The sequence below is a fragment of the Mya arenaria genome, chromosome 17, assembly GCF_026914265.1.
Source record: "Mya arenaria isolate MELC-2E11 chromosome 17, ASM2691426v1".
Taxonomy (NCBI): domain Eukaryota; kingdom Metazoa; phylum Mollusca; class Bivalvia; order Myida; family Myidae; genus Mya; species Mya arenaria.
Window position 1 is genome coordinate 36,793,170 of NC_069138.1, and position 20,714 is coordinate 36,813,883.

General features: G+C 34.3%; 1 protein-coding gene across 1 annotated transcript; it reads right to left on the reverse strand.

Moving 5' to 3' along the window:
- Window positions 1-10,544: 10,544 nt before the first annotated feature.
- LOC128224619 (heat shock 70 kDa protein 12A-like) lies at window positions 10,545-20,630 on the reverse strand. Its single transcript, XM_052934543.1, has 5 exons — window positions 20,525-20,630; window positions 14,729-15,040; window positions 14,124-14,345; window positions 13,849-13,984; window positions 10,545-12,051 (listed from the first exon to the last, which is right to left on the reverse strand). The coding sequence occupies exons 2-5, from the start codon at window positions 15,011-15,013 to the stop codon at window positions 11,018-11,020; spliced, it is 1,677 nt and encodes a 558-aa protein (XP_052790503.1). The 5' UTR covers window positions 15,014-15,040; window positions 20,525-20,630; the 3' UTR covers window positions 10,545-11,017.
- Window positions 20,631-20,714: the final 84 nt, after the last annotated feature.

Sequence of the window (20,714 nt, forward strand, 5' to 3'; positions counted from 1 at the left end):
TTCAACTAAGTCTGTATTTTACTAACTGCTGAATGTTTTGAATTGAAAATTTACACGAATTTTCGAAGGCATCATTTTAATCGAATGTCATAGTGACCAGTGCATGTCTCTGTGGCAGCTCTTTTTCTAAGAACGGTAATACTGTTATAGACGATTTAAATAGTGTCAGCGGTTTATCTCCCTTTGCTAAAAAAATAAGCACAATAATTATGGTTTTTACATGTCCAATATCTTGTTTTTGTTTAAAATCTTAATAGACAATTTTTAAAATGGTAACAACATTTCCATCAATCAAAAGAAAACATAGATATCTATAAGTCTAACCTCTCGTCTTGTAAACTGTAGTAATGTCTTAGAATCATATTTTGATGATGTTTGAGTATGTTTCATTTTCTAGTAGTGTGTATGATTGGGCATTTGCTACCATTTACTTTTTGTAAAAAAATAGTGGTTCTAAATGTAATTGGAAGTATGAAAATGCCTGGTTCAAAATTGAATATGAAATTGCAGGGCGTGAATTTAGATTTGCAAATGGAATATATAAAAATCATAACACAGATAAATCTCGTACATTTTTTATATGACACGTAAAACTAATCAACAAAACAATGAATTATTACAACATTTGTCTAAAACACAGCATGAAGACAATTTGAACGGATAAGCCAACAAAAATTAATGTTAGCAAATACGATATTTTGAATCATTTGAAAAAATCGTATTGCTTGCAAAATGTTTGATCACTTAGATAATGATTTTACTTTAGATCAAAATGTAAAAGATATATGTATCCAAACTGAAGAAAGATATATAAATATCAACCGATAGAATATAAAATGCAATATGAATGTAAGATATAATGAATATCACTTTTGTTACTTTGTCCTCATTAGAGGGTCGTACGAACAATTTATGTAACCAGGTTTTATATGCATAAGCCAAATTTAACAAAGTTTAACAACTTGTTTTCCTGTGATAATAATAAAATATTGATACTTATTTATAATTTGTTCCAAATAAATGAAATGCTTAGCTTCACTTTGTGATCAACTCAATATTTTGGCCAATGAGAAGGTAGTTAACTTCAAATTTGGCAATATATTTATTTTAGTTAATCAGCAGTCAGCCGTTATTGGCGTTGAAAACAAAGAAAACCCTCACAAACATGATACAGGTTGACAAAGACTATATTGCACATTCATCACATGCTATACCTTTTTACGGTTTAATATAACCCCCAAGTGTGTGTTATAAATACAGAATTAGTCGAAAATTATACCAATCCACATGTTTAAACAACTTTATTGAATAAGTAATTGCTCAATTGGCAAAATTCCAGCAATTAATACATTTATTTTTCATTTTATCGTGATATTAAAGGTTTATTTGAATAAAGTATTTCATTGTCCATATAATTTCTTAGAAAACAACGGGATATTTCCCCTGCTCTTGAGTACCTAAAAAAGATGTTCGGTACTTAATGTTTCAACCGGACGTGACGTCACTATTTAAAAAAAACACATTTCATTAGAAGCTTAGTGAATGTGATTCGTACTGGGTATCATCTGCGTATGCATTCTTCTTATAAACTTAAAATAAACGATTGTATATATAAAACATTTTTAAAATTATTTCGGGTGCTATATTTTTGCAACGCATGTAGCACAAGAAATGGCATTGCTTTGTGGTATTTGGCTCATAAGCAGTGTAGGTGAACAGTTACGTCTTTTTGCTAATTTTCACTGGCAAAAGAACCTGAATCTCTTCATCATGTAGTACTGTTTAACTTAACAAGGACATATCTTAATAAGCTAATCAAAGGCACGCATGCTAAGATATTTCCTTAACTCGTTGAGTAAAATTGTGTCTCAAATGCTTAGAATTATCATTTTTATAAATTCATAGATTCATAACTGTATAATTATATTTATTCTAACCAAAGAGGGATCTATCGAGGACCCTCTGAGCATCAATAGGAAAAGTGACACAGAGAGTCATGCCTCGGTCATATATCTGTTTAATGACCGTGAGATCACGCGGAACTCGCTAGGACCTCGTACGATTCACGTGTCCTACGGTGTCCGCACGTTGTCCGTACGACAAGAATAAACCAGTTCGGCGATATCTGAAATATTCTCATTTTAGTCAGTCAACTGAAGTGTATATACTATATACATATAGTTATAATAAGTTAAGATTAATTTATAAATGTGTCCGCAGTGTCGTAAGAAAATCCAACATTTACCGTGCAAGGCTCTTACGGGCAGCGCGGCGTCCAAAATCTGCACGAAAATCGTGCGATGCCCGTTCAAGCTCTACGAGCTGCTTCCGACTCTACGAGCTCGGCGAGAATCGGAAGCTCGGCGAGAATCGGAAGCTCGGCGAAACATTTTCACCAAGTCTCTGATGCATTTGCGAGTTCAAGAAATCCTTACGATGCTCACAAGAGTAAATGATGTCCCTACGGAACCCTTGCGATTTATTAAAATCGACTGAAACCTCATCGTACGGAGCTCGTAGCGTGTATGTGACCATGATATCACCGATAATTCAGAGACCAATTTATTTAGTTATATATGGATGGTATACGTACAATGTGTGGCTAATGAAATAATTATTTGCCCTGTGTACAACATTGTAGACATCAAACGCTTTATCATATAATAAAATATGTGTAGACATCTGGATTTTTCTTTTCTGATGGGGCATGCAGTCAAATTGATGCTCTGTTGTCTAAGAGATGTCGGCAGCAGTGTTCGGACTAAAGGAAGTGCCCAGGACGAGTATGTCATGTGTCTGAACCCAGGTTTACAGAAAGAAGATCAATCTTTGCACCTTTTGTTACCAAACTTAATAGCATGAGGTGAAGTCTACACACACGAAGGTATTATAGCCGAGACCATCCAGTATGCCCATGACTCTGTTAATCTTCTGCAAGTAAACCGAATCTGCATTTAAAGACTTGGTGCAGGGAAAATGTCATCACAAGTTCTAAATGTGAATCTGTTGGTGCGTATCTATAGTTATTTAATGTTGTCAACAAAAGTATTTACATTGCAACATGTAATTCAATAAAATTGAATTATTACGGAAGTTTTCATGAGATTATTTCATATCTTCGTGCAGAATTCATGTATATGGATTCCATGGTTTTGTCAGTTTTAAGCTTCATGTATAGAAATTAATTTTAATACAATAGGTTATCTCCCTTAGACTGTTACTTTCAGCTTGCTTCAGTCTTGTCTTATTTCATTCAGGAGATGACATGAAAATAAAAAATGTTTTGTATTGATAAACAATAGCTATCACAGAAAAATAAAATGTTCCCTGTATTAGTTGAAAACTAGCTTAAGGAGTAAGCGCGAATATTATGTGTGGCACACTTTTTATGCTGTACAATTCTGTGGAGTTTTATCATAATTTGAATTATGCTGAGGCTGTTTCAGCTATTACGCGATAGAATTACAGACTGACAGATTAAGGTGCAGACAGTGCGACTACCATATGCATCTGCTAGTGCGTTTTCACATAGCCGTCATCAAAATGGGGACAAACAATGGACATTGGAAAACATTTAAGTGACAATCTCAAATTTATATAGTAACTATTTACTTTTTCATAAACATATTGAGCAATGTTTCGTATGAATGTTGCATCATGCAAACTTAGTTTAAAAAAATTCAAAACCCAACACATTTTCTAGTGGTTCGTGTTTGGACCCTTAGAAACCTTAGCAACGTTTACTAGATTAAGATATGGTTTTATCTACACAATCTGTTTTTAAATGATCTGAAATAGGTGACTGTTTGAATCAAATCAACATATTTACATAACTACATGTATATTGATAGTTAATAATAGAAAGCCTGTCCACGAACAACCCTATATACTCTTAAAAACTCTAACAACTTTGGAACTAACTAACTTAGCTTATTTTGATGCAAAGCAACAAAGACGCCGCAAATGTTTTAGAAACATTACTAAAATGTAACAGATCGAGCATACAAAGTTTGAGATACCAGGATACAAGCATTCTTCAATTATTGAATGAAAACGGATTTTCGCCACGACGTTGACCTTTGACCAACTGATGTCAAAATATTTAGGGTGCTGATCATTTTTGAGGGAACTCAATCAAGTTCAAGGTCTCTAGACCTAAGCGTTGTTCAATTACTGAGGAAACTGCGTGTATTCAGCTTACGACCACAACGACCTTGACCTTCGACGCACTGACTGCAAAAGCAATTGGGGTCATTGGCTGGTCATGGCAACCTGCCTACAAAGTTTCAGGTCCATGGGCCATTGCGGTTTTTTTTTGGAAATTAATGGTAAACCGATGTTCCGCTTAAGGTCACCACACACTTGACCTTTGATGCAATGACCTAAACATATGGTTCATCTGCTGGTCATGACAAATCAAAATTCCAAGTTTGCGGTCACTGGGGAAAAGCCTTCTTTGAATATTGAATGTAAACAAATTTTGAACTGAATCACCAGGATCTTGACCTTTGACCCACTGACGTCTAAGTCAATTAAGTTTATATCAAGGTCATGACCTACCTACCTAGAAAGATTAAGATCCCTGAGCCTAAGCGTTTATAATATATTGTATATAAAATTCCCAGTTGCTGTAATACTTACAGTTTTAAATTGAAGGTTAAATGTTTTAAGTAATGAGTTAAGTTTGACACAAGCATTGGATGGAAATGGGAAATTCCTTACACTTCCAGTTTATTAGGAGTATTATAATACAAACCGGAACATCTATGTAAACAGAAATTCAAAGTAAAAATAACACGTTTTGGTATTTATTGTCAAAAATGAGCATACTAAAATAAAGATTCACATGCTTGTAAACTCATCAATTAGAAAGAATAAAATGGTCTGAATAAACGAACTGTACTACTACAGCGTGTGTATACCACGTCATAAAAAACATCAAAAATCCTACATCAGAAGGTAATATTTCAATTATAATGAAGACTTATATCAAAGATAACTTTTCTTTTACCATACCATTTAAAATGAAACAAAGGTTAAAGAGCCCCTCCTTCGTTTTATTACCGGAGTTTGATAAGGTGTTTAGTTTCATCAAACACTTCGACAAACCTGTTTCCAAAATATATTTTTTACAATGCTCCGTCAGACGGCCGTATTGTGAACAGGTTTGTCGAAGTGTTTTAAAAAACTAAACTCTCAATCAAACTCCGGTAAAAGACCGAAGGCAGGGCTCCATCAGCGGCGTAGACTGCGCTTTGTTCCATTTAAAATGGTGAAAAAATAGGAAAGTTATCCGACCTAGCATTTATGACGCACATGGTATACACACACTGTACTAAGAGTTAATTGAGAGGAATGCTAGAAGCCCAACAGGGTCCTTATAACTTCTGTACTTTGACCGACTGACGTCCAAAAGGTTAGGGTGTTGGTCATTTTTGAGGGACCTCTATTTGTAAATATAAAGTATTTTCAATTAATTATAAAAATGAAATATTTGCAAAATCATATTAGAACTTCAATATGTTTTAACTGCTTTAACATAGAAACAATAGTAATATTCATTTATTTATCTAAATTTAACCACACATATTCTATATGTCGAAAGGCCTAGTTCCAGTATGTATAAGTAATGAAAACTTATCGAGATTACTTTTCTTAACCTTTTTGACATTTTTCAACCCCCAGTTTGATAAAAAAAAATGCATTTATCGCAATAACAAACATGCCATACAACCGAAAATATATTTTAATTTTAGCGCACACAACGTCACTATAAAAAACTTGCACATCATGTGACTTTCTTAATGCAAAGATACGTGTGTAAGTTTATACTTGCACTCGGGGAAGACCCCTTGTGTTTACAAAGCCCATTAGATAATAATAAATGAGTTTGAGTTGTGACAAGTTATTACTTTTAAGAGAAATGAACAAATCAATTTCTTTGTAAGAAGACGCATATGGGAGTGTATTACTTCGAACGTTCTGTCAAGCGAGAGTCTGTTGAAGACAGTGCCATATCTCACATTATGGATAATGAACTAACAAGAACTTTATAATTCGTGTCTCTGAGGAAAGCTCCTTGTGATATTGAATTGTTTTTTACTGAAACCGATATAGCTACAGTAACAGAAGCACCGAATGATGACGAAGTTAGTTAGTAAAGTATGTGTAAAGTATGTGTATTAGATAATATGTGACTTCTTAGGCAAATATGAGTGCCTATTTATTTTTGCGAGGTTTCGTGCCTCATAAACATGCAATCATAGATATGTTTACATATTTTCGAAATGTTTCTGTAGTTTGACATTCCAACACTGCTATAAGTTTGTTGTGTAATAGTATATCTTGATTTTTGTTAGCATGAATACCTTGTTTCGTGTATATATAATTTAATTTAGTTTAATTGTCTAATTTCATTTTTATATGACCTAGATTAAAAAGGGTTTACCCCTATAGTATGTTTATAATACATTAATCAGGATTTGCTAATAATATTCTAGAGCTATTTTTCATGTGTATAATTTTTAGAATATGCAAGTTTCTACAGATTTTGAGAGAAACTTCTTGAGGGTTTTTGTAGTATGCTCTGGGACATTCTTATTTGAAATATAAGGGCTAACTTCTCAGATCTTCGGAGAACAGAAAAATTAAAGTTTCTATAAAAAAACACTCGTTCAGAACATTTCTCATGATTCTGTGGGGATTACATTTCAACCTTTTGTGGAAATTATTCTGGAGATCATTGACTGGACATTAAAATACCATGAAGATATTTTTGAATATTGGTATATTGTACACCATTGGAGACTATCCGTTATTGTGGGTATTTGAATTTTAAAATTACTTGCAAACTACTAGTAAATCCGTTTTGTTGCTGTTTAAAGTTTTTTTCCTTTCTCTATTGCTTTTGATGGTAACAAAATCCGGAGTTTGTCTTGGATTGGAATTTTCTTTTGCAGAATACATTTTTAACGTTTTCATACGCTAAATGACACGGCTGTGTGTTTCACCCTAAAAATAAGTAGCAAATGTTATTGTACTAAGGCAATAGCTAAGCCTTCCCATGCTGGGCTTAATTTGTCATGGAAGATTGATTTGCTCAATCTTGCCAACCATTATAATATGTCTAAAATTAAACTACTCTCAGTAAGCAAATCATTAAGAATGCGTTGATACGTTATTTAATGGACGAAGAAGATTTTGGAAGAGAGTGCACTCGGTCTTATTATTAAATGACATTCTGAAGCCAAATTAAGGGAATTTGAAATACTGTATAAACATAAGTTAGAAGAAAGACAGATGCAGGTATTACAGATGCAAATAAAGTTACAAAAAAAAAGTGAAAGGAGGTAGTTTAAGTTTAATTACAAGAATAAAAAACACAATCGCGAGCAAATCAGTCTGAACCAAAAGGATTGCCATACTTTAATGTTACGAAACAAATCAGACTTTTTAACGAAATTGAAAAATATGGCCTACACTTTGAAAAGGTTGCAGAAAATCTAAGATGTCTTAAAGTGCATCGGACCTAACTCTTGCAGTGTTTTAATCAGAAAATCGAGTAAAATTTACACATGTATGAGTTTTGGACTAACCTCTAAATATGACACATTTAAAGAGTTCATTCTTAAGTGTAATGATTTTGTTCGTAAGGCTAATTTGCGGAACTTAAGAATTGATTGGAACAGATTTACCAGACTTATGAAGAATTCGCTAGAACTTAAGACCAGTTATTTGATAGATGGTGTGCGTAGAAGTAAATCAACAAAAAAGAACACTCAGGCAACCTATGTTAGTTGAAGAATTCAAACATATCAAACAAAAGAGTCTTTCTTGAATGAGAAACAAGTGGACGCCTTTAAAAATCTACTTGACGGGCCGAATACTAATACTTAACCCATGCGGTTTCAATTATAAATCTATCAACACCCTCCTCTTCACATCAGTAATCGAAATCACCTATTGTACTTCGTTTGGCAAGTCATGCAGTCATAAACCAGACCAAAGACACTTGGTGAACCAAAATCTTAACCCACTTGTGATTATTGCAAGAAGCCTGGTCATCTCATTTCTGAGTGCTTCAACTTAAAAAAGAAACAACAACAACACGATTACGTCAAAACCCATAGGCTTTATCACATTCTTTGATTGATAACAGTGCAATTGTTAAGGTCACAAAACCAAAGTCTGAGTCTGTGTTGGGAAATCTTTCCATTCCTCTTTGATAGTGTTGAGTCACCTAAGGGTGATATTTGCCAAATTACCCTAATTAAACAGATACAAGAGCTTCACACTCGTTTATTTAAGTAGATGCTCTACAGTTCTCTGAGATGTCTTTCTCTCTTACAGTTGTCCTTATTTTGATAGTAGAGAATTGTGCCTTTGTTTATTCCCTTTTCCATGACGTTCATGTAACCTTCGATTTTATTACTGGACCAGTTGATATTGGCATTTTACCTTTATTATCATTTAAAGGTGTCCATTACCTGTTAGGCGATGCCTTAGCTGGAGATAAGGGTGCACTTTACCCACTTGTAACTGATACACCTTGCGTGGATCTGACCCCGAATCCCATTTAGCATGAAATTACTGACATTTATTTTTTTGTGTGTAGTTACTCGATTTATGGTTAAGCAAAAATACAAGGAAAACTACAGGATAAATCCCAGTTGTCAAATATTCAAAAACCTCAACATATATAGAGCACAATGTAAGGCCCCAAACGACAATTAACTAGAAACACAAACGCATAAACACCCCATACCCACGTTGGTGTGTTTTTCACATTGTTTGTTTATCCAAAAACAGTCCCATGTCCGTTCAGGTGTCAATCTATGTCTACCATTTTCCAACAGCTCATGCACGAGTTAGAAATCAAACATTATAGGTCATCATCCTATCACCCTGAAGTCAATGTGAATAATAAAGATTTAATCAGATATTGAACACTATGATTTGTTATACTGCTCTTAAAGCTGCAGAAAGAGAAGTTCCAGTCAGATAACGATGGAATTTCAGTAAAGTTGCTTAAGTATGTGTCTTAAAACAGTTGTCATGTGAGGTGGCACGGTTTAATCTGAATATGACACATAGCGAAATGAAACAAAGGTATGATAAGAATGCTTGAGAGAGGTGTTGAAAACCATTGCTCATTTTGCTCTTTTGAAAATACCTGTAAAACTATTACATGCTAAATTGTTTGGTCTATACACTGTTGACATAAAAGTAAGCAATCTTTATTATGCTGTGAACACTCGTAGAAGGAATAAGCGTCAAAAATTGTGTCATGTTAACATGTTAAAACAATATAAAGACAGAGACAGCTCTTTTATATAAGCCTGTGTTAGTCCCACAGGACTAAATGATTGGATCAGAATACAATCGTGATAATATTGAAAAGTCTGATCCTGGTCCAGCTAAGCTTGAAAAATTGACATTCTGAACAATCTGAAAAAGAAACTGTATCACATTATACCATCACAGAAGGATGTATTCAAACACTGGATACACTTGTTACATGAATATAAGCACTTATTTCCTGATATTCCAACGAAACTGATGAATTTCATCCTGATGTCGCTGTGGAAGACAATAAAACAAGTTAGACAACATCAATACAGAATGAATCCTTTAAAAAGGCAATACCTTAGAGACGAAGAAAATGTTTGTTTGTGTATGACCTCATTGCACCAAGCGAGGACAATAACACGTATCCATGTACTCTTGTGCCACAACCAAATGGATTTTACCGAAAGAGCACAGACTACCGTCAAGCTAGTCATTTGACTTAACGGACTTATTTCCCAGGACGAGAATTGACGATCGTATAGACAAAGTCAGAAAATCGAATTGTGATTAATTTTGATCCTCTCAAAGGATTCTGCTACGTTCCGCTTACTGACCGACCTAAGGAGATATCAGCCGTTGTAACATATGATGGCTTAAATCAGTACAAGGTTATGCCATTTGGGATAACGAAATCGCCAAGAACTCCAACGGCTTTAAATATTGTTATATCTGGTCTTGTTGGTTTTTACGCGTACATGGAGATTGTCATCATTCATTCCGACACATGGAATGACCATCTTCAAAATTTAATATTTTTTATCGACTCACTGAAACCAAGTTGACCATTAATCACACATCAGATATCCATACTCTTTCTCCATATTAATTTCGATAACATGTATTTTCAAAAGAAAGTCATATTACATAAATATGACTGTTTCTTGAAGGGGAAGTGTTACATTGCTTCATTGTTAAGTTGCCTAGCTTCATTATATAGTGACTTAGACTCATATACTAAAGTATATTATGTTTTCCCCTATGACATTTTTAGAAAACATAAATCAGGTTTTGTTAAGAATGTTCTAGAATTAGAAGTATATTAGTGGTAGAAAAATAGAATTCTTATAGAATTTGAGAGAAAGTTCTTGAGGATTTGAATGGTATGTTCTGGAAATTCTGTTTTGGTATACGAGGGCAACTTCTTTTATCTTGGAAGGATAGTAAAATAAAAGTTTTACCAGTGCTAGAACATTTGTATTTATATTTAAGATATTTTGTAAACTTTTGAACTTTAAATATCATTCTTTATTCTAAATATCTAAATCTTAGCATTATTTATTTGAAGTTTCTTTGAACACTGTTAGTTTCTCTTTCTCTGTTGCGTGGTCGCAACAACCTTAACATTATTCATTTTGGCACAAGACGTCACATAATCTTGTTTGTTCAACATCATAACTGAAAAGGAAACACACACACACACACACATATTACAATTACGCCTTTGGTCGATTATTGCGAACATAATGTACAATGTTAACTGTATAATCCAAATAAATATTCAAACACTTCAAATCAATAATATTCTCTATAAAGTATGATCATGTTTTTAAAATATTTTTCAAACTTTCAGTGTTTGACATCCAAGTTGACAGTATTAAGTAGTACCTTAAAATAAACCCAATAATTGATGGAAAATCAGTTTGTTCTTTACACATTGTTCCTATATAAGTTACAAGTGCGTATCGTTAAGACAGTCTAATTTCACTATCGCCTCTTTGCCAGTCTCCTGAATCCTAGCTTTAACTATCAGCTCGGTTTTACCAAACATGAATGTGACGTATATTTTGAAAGGTTCCTTAGAATGCCGTATTTTCACAGTGCCTACTTTAACACACTCAGGGTCTGTTACCATCGAAGGAGCTTTTTGTGGTGACCGAAATATATTGATATGAGTTTCATTACAGCCATAAAATGTCTTAAATGTTTGAGTAAATTTAGAGTCGGTCTTTATTTCTTTATCCACGGGCACAAACATTTGAAAGCATTTTTCAACTACGTGACAATTTGCCTCCTGGTTGTACACTGGCTTTATATGTTTGTGTATCCTTTCATCAAATTTACGACGAGCTTCTATTCCGTATGTATATCGCATTATTCTGGATGTTACAATCAGTGGAAAATGACCATATTTTACTGCCCCTTTAAGGACCGACATACCAGGATCGTCGGGCACAATTAATCTTTTTTCACTAAATTCTGCTTTAACTTTTACTTGTAAATATCTGCATTCGGCAAACCCTCCCACTAAGACTATTGTTTGAACAAATTCAAGTCCTGATTTCTCAAAGAGTTTCTTTAAATGGTTAACAATCTTTGTTATGAGATCATCAAAGAATATTGTTCCGAAATTCTTCGTCTCGAATCTAAGTTTATAAGGTTTTACTTCAATCTTGTCTTCATATCTTGTCAGATCAAGAGTTGTGCTGTCAAATAAACTTTCCGGAACTTCGAGGGTCAGTTTGGTGTCAAGGTCTGGTCCAAACGCCAATTTTTCTGCTTCAAAGGTTCTTAGGAGTTCCATATAATCATCTTGGTTATCTCTCTTCCATGCATGCAGTATTTCTCTACCAAACAAGTCTTGTAACAGTTCAATGAACTTGGCATCAACATTCGTTCCACCCCAATTACCACCACTAGCTCTGTGTATTTCCCTCAATGTTCCGTCTTCATTCCTTTCATGAACTGAAATATCAGCTGTCCCTCCTGCAATTTCAATGTTTTATTACTTTTAATATTAGAACATATTACTGGGAGATAAATGTTATAACTATTCAAATGTGGTGTTATCTGTCCGAGTATGCAATACTCTAAAGTACTATCATTATTGTAGTAATTAACTATCAAGGGCTCTTACCAATGTACAAATGTCTGCTGGGATTAGAAAATCCCAGGATATTAACAAATTGTAGTAACTTAAAGTGGACACTCAAATGTGCATATAATAATGTTATTAAAGAAGTGTTGATTTACATGTATATCAGCAGATTATAAATACAAAGTTATTGAAGCATTTTAAATACTAAGTAATACAAAACGTTATTTGGTTATTGTGCCTCTCATGCATTTTTGCAAGAAAACACTACAAAACTGAGCTTGACTAAAATAGTTTATGTCGACGAACTCAAAGAGTAAACGGTGCGAAACGTACAACGACATGACAAGGCAAATAAACTCGATTACCCTGAAATATTCGTGTCAATGAACTATTTTGGCTCATTACCTTGCAATGTAAAATGTATCTTATAACGAAATGTTTAATTTCATCAATTAATTTATCCCCATACACTTTATCTAACTCAAAGGGCTTTAAAAAAAATCACCATCGATAATAAAAAAAATTCTATAATACTGGCCACTTTGAGATTCCATACTTTGAAATGCATATGAATTTTGGTCCCTTGGTACTGAATGAGTAGAAAGCACTTCTAAAGGAATGTTTTTCGGATGTTTATAAATAGCAATTTATGAGAACACAATCAAATTTACCATTTACCAAATCTACACTGGATTGTACTTTCACGTATTTTTTAGTGATCAGTATGCAAACAAACAGATGTTCTTACGGTTGTGTGTACATGTTTACTTTTGTGGAGAATCTTTGCAGTGCAATACTCTTTTGAATAAGCAGTTTATGTATATGCAACCATATGAAAGAACTATGCGTTATTTATTGGGTATGATTGTACTTCCGCAGACTTGCTTTTTTATTTCTATCTGTATATGTATTTACACGGTATGAATGCTGTCATGTTGTATATCAACAGTGTTGTTGAGCATGCTCTTCTTCTTCTGAAACTGCCATTTATCTATTGTCTGGGTATTTACTAATGCCATAGTCAAATTATGTGTAATATAAACGCTAAATACAACTGGGGGGTTTTCTCTAAAGATGTTTAAAGCACAAGTTGGTAAGATTCGTCCTGTCGGAAACCGATGACCCGTGTTTGGAATGATTCATGACAAACATGTTCATGTCAAAAACGGATGTACAGCAATATCACCAGATGATCCTCTACCAAACTTATTATACAAAGCCTTAGTCCACCATATTTGATAACTGTTTTAGAAACCGCATGGCCTTACCGGCCGGCTCTTGCATTACAGCATAGGGTTGTTCTTTGGATACGAAATAATAATAATGCAAACAAAATTAAAGGGACGAGTCCGGTAGTCCATGATCAAGGCCTAGCGGACACTCATAATCCTTGAGACAGGGTTTAATCACACATGGAAACATGAACTGTTTCTATACTGCATTATGAAAATATCTATATAATTGTTATGTGATAACCCTTTACCAATTATTTTTATTTCAGCTTTCAGCGTCAGTATATCTATCGAATATCATTAATAGTCATGTTGTTCCTAAATGGAAACAATGAGCCAGAAATTTGCCTATTTCGAAGAGATTGGATCTAAAGGCTGTTGCGTATTTTGTAAATTGGTATGCCATTGATTACTTAATTATGTATACTTGACGGCAAGCGTAGGCATTCATACCTCCTAGATCCACGACCATATAACGTGTCCCAGTTCCTGCCAGAGCAATGCTCGCCTCGGCACTATGTGACTCACACCAGATGGATGCAGCCTCTGGTTCTAGAGCAAACTTAAGTTTCGAAGTGTCTATCCCGGCCTGTTAGGAAAAAAATAAACAAAAATATCCGTACACACTGTATACTAAAATATAAATATGCATTGGTATTTATTAAATGTAAACTAAACATTTTATCTGGATAAACAACATATCCCTAAGTTTGTCATAGAAAACGAACCTCGGTCGCCGCTTCCCTCATGAATTGCTTTGCATTGTCATCCCAAATCGCCGGAACAGTTATAACAAATGTAACGTTCTCCATTGATACCTCGCCACGCTGTTTTTTTATATGTTCAAGTGCCGATTTTTTCAGATACCCTAAGGCCATAGTAAATATCGGGAAGGCTTCCATGTAGTCCCCTCTGGTATCTGCGATTGTTGTTGTTGATCTTGATAATGTCTGATTCAAATAAAACAATGTCTAAGATAGTTTAACCTTTAAACATTTTAACTACATACAAAGTACATTCGACCTGATATTAGTGATGTCATTGCTTGAAACTCCATAACAAAAACACTTTAATTGATTTAGAGGTTAATCTCTGCCGTGGATATATTTATTTTGTACATACTTACGAATACAAGTTTTAATATACGAGAGGTTTCGGAACACAATGTATAAGTAGAAGTGTATGTGAAGCTTCACGTATAAGTTAACGTTGAAGTTTAGCTTAAAAGTAAGTCGAAGTCATTTTTTCTTTAAACATGTACTTGTAGATTCGCGGTTATCACATAAATAAATTTCTTTCCACGGTTAAACGTGTATTTTTGCTTTATATTTACCGCTTGTTTGTGCAAGACCATCTTGAATCTTCTAAATAGACGCCAGTCGTTTCTGTCTTCGTCGTCTATAACCTGAACGTATTTGTTTTCTGCGTCGTATCCAAAGGAATGAAACATGTCGTTGTGAAGAAGTACGCATGTTGGTGATTTTGACGACATGAGCTGTCCTGATCCAGAATTCCATACGTTTGATACGATCGTTAATGGATCGGAACTTGCGGAGAAAGCATATCCGCTATATGTTGTTCCGAGATCCAAAGCAACCACCAGCCTCACCACCATCATGCATATTTTTTCTTCATGTATGCGTATCTGAAAACATTTTGTTAATGTAATGTTGCAAACCCGAAACTATTTATAGCAAGTTTAATTATTACCAGCTATTATAATAAGTAATAAGTGTAAGTGTAAGTTCAAAATTAAAAACAGTTCTTCTCTATGTAGACAAATTTCTATGAAATCGTGCATCTGTTGATTTCTCAATTTTCTCTGTTCATATAATGTTTTTTTAACCTGTTAAATTGAAATGTTCGCATTCTTGCTTCAAAGAAGATGTCCATGTACATTGTATGAAAGATGTTTGAATATGCTATTTGCAAGTATCTGAGTAATCGGGAAAAAAATGAAGAGGACAATAACTTAAATCTGAATTGTCGAAATATTTTTGAACAAGTAATCCTGGATTCATTTACAGAAGCTTTTCCATTAAACATTATTTATTTCGATGTAGCATTTTCAATTAATTCAGTTCGGCTTAATTTTTGCACTTTCAAAATTAACAAAGACCAAATAGGATGTGCAATTGAAAGAAAACATGTAAATTTTGCTCAAAACATTAGTGAAGACAGAAATGAAAGAATGCCTTGAAGTTTATGCTATGTCTCGCTTCTGTAAGTTATATACGCAGCTCATGCTGGTGTTATGGTAGATGTGGTTCAAAATAAATACTATCTGATAGTTGTATGGTGTATACACTGGTATGTAAAAACGAGGTCCTTTTCTGTAATCAATGAATTAGAAGTAAGGAAAGAGGGAAAAAAGGACAATGGAATGAGAGCGAGATTCCGGGAATCGTCAGGTCGAGGCTGGGATAACGTATGCTTTTTTTATTAGTACTCAAAAACGTTTAGAACGACGTATTTAGTACTGGATGTGGTAAAAGATGTGACAACTGACCAACGGTAGATAATTGACAAATAAGATGATTTCATTGGACGTTATGTAATGGGCAGGTGAAGAAAAAGTGGAGTATCCTCTGACAAATAGGCCTGAGAATAGATGTTCATTATGATTTCTCGTGTGATTGACACAAGATTTGCGGTCACCTTCGTAGTAGAAATTGGGAACTTGTTTAAAATTCTGATTGAATCTGTATTTGATAGAAGGCACAGTTGGCGATAAACGAATAACGTCCGGGGGGGGGGCATTCCATGTGGAGAAAGTTGATGACAAAAAATAACTACATGTATTGTGATTTGCATGCGATGTTCCGTAAGTTAGCTGCATTTCAGATTGTGATATCGCCAACTCTGGATGGAATCAGTAAAGTTATATATGCTGCAATGCTGGTGCTAGAGGGTGAACATCTTTTAAAATAGGAAAAGTTTGTTTACGTCGTCTTTTCCTGAGTGGTTCGATTCCAGTTTAAACATACAGATTTGTCAAAGATACAAGTCGCGGTGCATCGGATTTAAATGGTGTTAGACGTTTTGACGCAAGTAATTGAACATGTACTTATGCAAAATTCTTTCAAGAACCTTACTTTCAACACTCAACAAGTAGACGAACAGACATGAGCTAGTTTCATCTTACTTGGTACTTTACCGGAAAGAAGTGGGTCAGGTAGTGAGTAAGAATTTTTTATGCTACTTTCGTCAGATTATAGTTATTTATTGAAGTCTAATAGTTGCCTTGCCGGTTTTGAGAACCATGATTTATTAATTAAACCAATAACATCTTTAAGTGATCTAACACAGTCCTGTGATTTTGGAGTATCAGAGTCAGTGGAAATATAACGATGCCTGTTTGGTCAATGTAAAAGAGTCTGAGATTGGAAGTAGTTATCTAGTAGGTTCGTTTTTTCGTATCTGACTTCATGGTTACGTGGAAGGAGTTTCGTAGATGATGTTGTCGGGATAGCAAAGTTGTTTATGGTTTTCCAAACGTAAGTAGTGGAAAGGGTTCTTTCCCTGAATCTTGAAGTTAGCCTTTCCTAATATAATTGCTTGACAGTTCGAACAAGATTTGTTACTCAATTTCGTTTTGATTTCGTTGTGAAACCAAGGGGGCCCTTCTTTTATGAATCCTAGTAGGTATGCAGGTCTCACAGAGAGTCATGAAGTGGTTAGTGAAATTATCAGTATATATGTTGATACATTTGTGCACACAAGACTATCAGTCAAAATTTGAGAGGTTTCTAAATTTTGTATAATCACCTTTAGAAAATTTCAACATTTTCGTCCAAAACATGAACCGACAGTTTTATCGAAGCGTAGGATGCAATAGACAGGACAGTGATAGCGGACAAACCGTTCTAGGAATGGTTCCCCGTCACCACAACCGAGAACAATATCTTGAGGGACTCATCTGTTTACTAGACGAGAAATAGATCAATGAGGGACTCATCTTTTTACTAGACGAGGAATAGATCAATTAGGGACTCATCTTTTTACAAGACGAGGAATAGATCAATGAGGGACGCATCTTTTAACTAGACGAGGAATAGATCAATGAGGGACTCATCTTTTTACTAGACGAGGAATAGATCAATTAGGGACTCATCTTTTTACTAGACGAGGAATAGATCAATGAGGGACTCATCTTTTTACTAGACGAGGAATAGATCAATGAGGGACTCATCTTTTTACTAGACGAGGAATAGATCAATGAGGGACGCATCTTTTAACTAGACTAGGAATAGATCAATGAGGGACTCATCTTTTTACTAGACGAGGAATAGATCAATGAGGGACGCATCTTTTAACTAGACGAGGAATAGATCAATGAGGGACTCATCTTTTTACTAGACGAGAAAAAGATCAATGAGGGACTCATCTTTTTACTAAACGAGAAATATATCAATGAGGGACTCATCTTTTTACTAGACGAGGAATAGATCAATTAGGGACTCATCTTTTTACAAGACGAGGAATAGATCAATGAGGGACGCATCTTTTAACTAGACGAGGAATAGATCAATGAGGGACTCATCTTTTTACAAGACGAGGAATAGATCAATTAGGGACTCATATTTTTACTAGACGAGGAATAGATCAATGAGGGACTCATCTTTTTACTAGACGAGGAATAGATCAATGAGGGACTCATCTTTTTACTAGACGAGGAATATATCAATGAGGGACGCATCTTTTAACTAGACGAGGAATAGATCAATGAGGGACTCATCTTTTTACTAGACGAGGAATAGATCAATGAGGGACGCATCTTTTAACTAGACGAGGAATAGATCAATGAGGGACTCATCGTTTTACTAGACGAGAAAAAGATCAATGAGGGACTCATCTTTTAAACTAGACGAGGAATAGATCAATTAGGGACTCATCTTTTTACAAGACGAGGAATAGATCAATGAGGGACGCATCTTTTAACTAGACGAGGAATAGATCAATGAGGGACTCATCTTTTTACTAGACGAGGAATAGATCAATGAGGGACGCATCTTTTTACTAAACGAGGAATAGATCAATGAGGGACTCATCTTATTAATAGACGAGGAATAGATCAATGACGGACTCATCTTTTTACTAGACGAGGAATAGATCAATGAGGGACGCATCTTTTTACTAGACGAGGAATAGATCAATGAGGGACGCATCTTATTACTAGACGAGGAATAGATCAATGAGGGACGCATCTTTTAACTAGACGAGGAATAGATCAATGAGGGACTCAGAAGATTCGGTAAATAGGTTGGGTCTCTTTTATGATTTCGATCAAGTTAAATTATTGACAGACAGAATCAATCTTTGGATGGGTTAAAGGTTTATCGATGTCTAGGTTACAATCTTCTGTGTTAAGAATGTTTTTTATACCAGCCAATGAAATTGAGCTGTTCATATTTCAAGAACATATGAATTGAAGTTAGGAGATCTAAAGAAGAATCCAAGTAGAAGGCGTCTTTTTTAATGCGCAGTTCTAGCCAAATACAATGTCGTTTATCTAGAGACAATGTCTTTCCAAAAAACAGAAATCTGACTTAATGTAGACAAAAAACTCCATGTGCATCGAAAGGTTCTGAGCCATGTTTTAGTTAAAGCTAAAATGTCAAAGTTGCGTAAGTCAGCAACAAAATGTAGTTATTTCTACTGAAGCTCTGAAATTTGTAGTGGACGATATTTAGGCAACCGGTTATGTCAACAAAGGTTTAAGAAGAAAAGGAGTAGGATAGCGAATATGTGGCAACAGGATTTTCATGAACGTCTGCAGAACGGAGTAAGAGCATTTCTAACCAGCAAATTAATTGGAGAGTGAGGCAATTGATTCCCTTAGCACGAAATTTATAGGACTTAAAGAACAAACTTCATTCGAAATGTGCCTTATTCAGAAGACATTGAATATTAGTGATTCCGGGATCGAACGGCGCTAATAAACGAGGGATACCAAATATACCGGCTGACCAGTACCACGTTAAAGAAGAAAGAAAAGGGGAAAATAAGTAAGTTAGTAGTAGTAACATAATATGTTAGAAAAGTTCGTGATGAGTTCCCTTTGAAAAAAGAATCGTAGGAGTTAGTGTAAGTTTTATGTTTAAATTTAAGGTGGAAACAAGGATTGTGCTTATTTTAAGTGGCGAGTGTTTTAAAGTATAAAAAAGGTCCTCTATAGCATTTTAAATATTCTGATTATAATATACCGATTATTAATTGAATACCGAAATAATGCGACTGAAAAGCTTCTGGTAGAATAAAATATGATTTAATTAGAGGATAAATCCTTCAGTAAATGTTTTGATTTTATGCTTGGCTAGCCACAACGAATGGAATAAAATGTTTAATCAACAGCAACAGTTAAAGTTTAAATATTCTTGTGTCAGTTATTATGTACAAACAAACAATGGTGCACAGTAAATCGTACCTGTTTCATACTGTGTTTGGTTTATGCTAGATAATGTTTGGATAATAAACAGTCAATGACATAATGATACAACTTCTTCTAGCTAATACATTTTAACTGTGAACTGCTTATTTATTATGTGTGAGTTAGATACGCCTTTTAAAGTGACACTCTTATTCAAAATCAATACTAACACATGTAAAACAAACATCCATTTTGACTGATAAACATTGAACTACTTACTAAATAATGCATTTATGGAAAATATTAATTACTGATAACAAGATTGTAACCCTGTATTTATTAGCAGAAAGTGCAAAAATATTAAATGATTGGTGAATGCTAAAAGATTTACCTTGATCTACTATAGTCTCATAAGGTAGAAATAGCGTGTTTTATGCTCATTTCTTTCAAATTAAACTCGGTACCCTTCATAAGAACTATTGTTTTTGACATTTATTTATCCGTTTTGGAATTTTTAGATGTGGTAAACCTTATCTGGGAGTAAGAGTGCATCTTTAAGTGTCAACAAGTATGCAAGCTTTCTTCCAAATATATGGTTACGCATTCAAGGCCTCATACAGTTTAACCATACAACTCCAAATACTACAGTAATGCATAATGTTACCAGTTTAAACGTGTTCTGCTTTTCAAATAAAACTATTAATAAATATCTAATTAAATAGTAGTTCATCTCATAGCTAAAACAATGAAAACCAATACCAGTAATTTCCTAATTATACTCCAATATTCTCAATATGATGCACAAATAAAACACTTAAATATGTCGTTTCTCATGTAATCTCGCCATATAAATTATTGAGCGTTATCTGACACACTTGCTAATAATAGGACTCGTCGATGAATATAAATGTGATATTTAAGATTGTTAGAGGCATTTGAATAGGCTGAA

Excerpts from the sequence above, each read along its gene's own strand:
- LOC128224619 (XM_052934543.1), bottom strand. The coding sequence starts at position 15,013 with ATGATGGTGGTGAGGCTGGTGGTTGCTTTGGATCTCGGAACAACATAT. Across the intron at positions 13,985-14,123 it reads TGAGGGAAGCGGCGACCGAG|GCCGGGATAGACACTTCGAA; the intron begins GTTCGTTTTCTA and ends TTTTCCTAACAG. Across the intron at positions 12,052-13,848 it reads TATGGTCGTGGATCTAGGAG|GAGGGACAGCTGATATTTCA; the intron begins GTATGAATGCCT and ends TTGAAATTGCAG.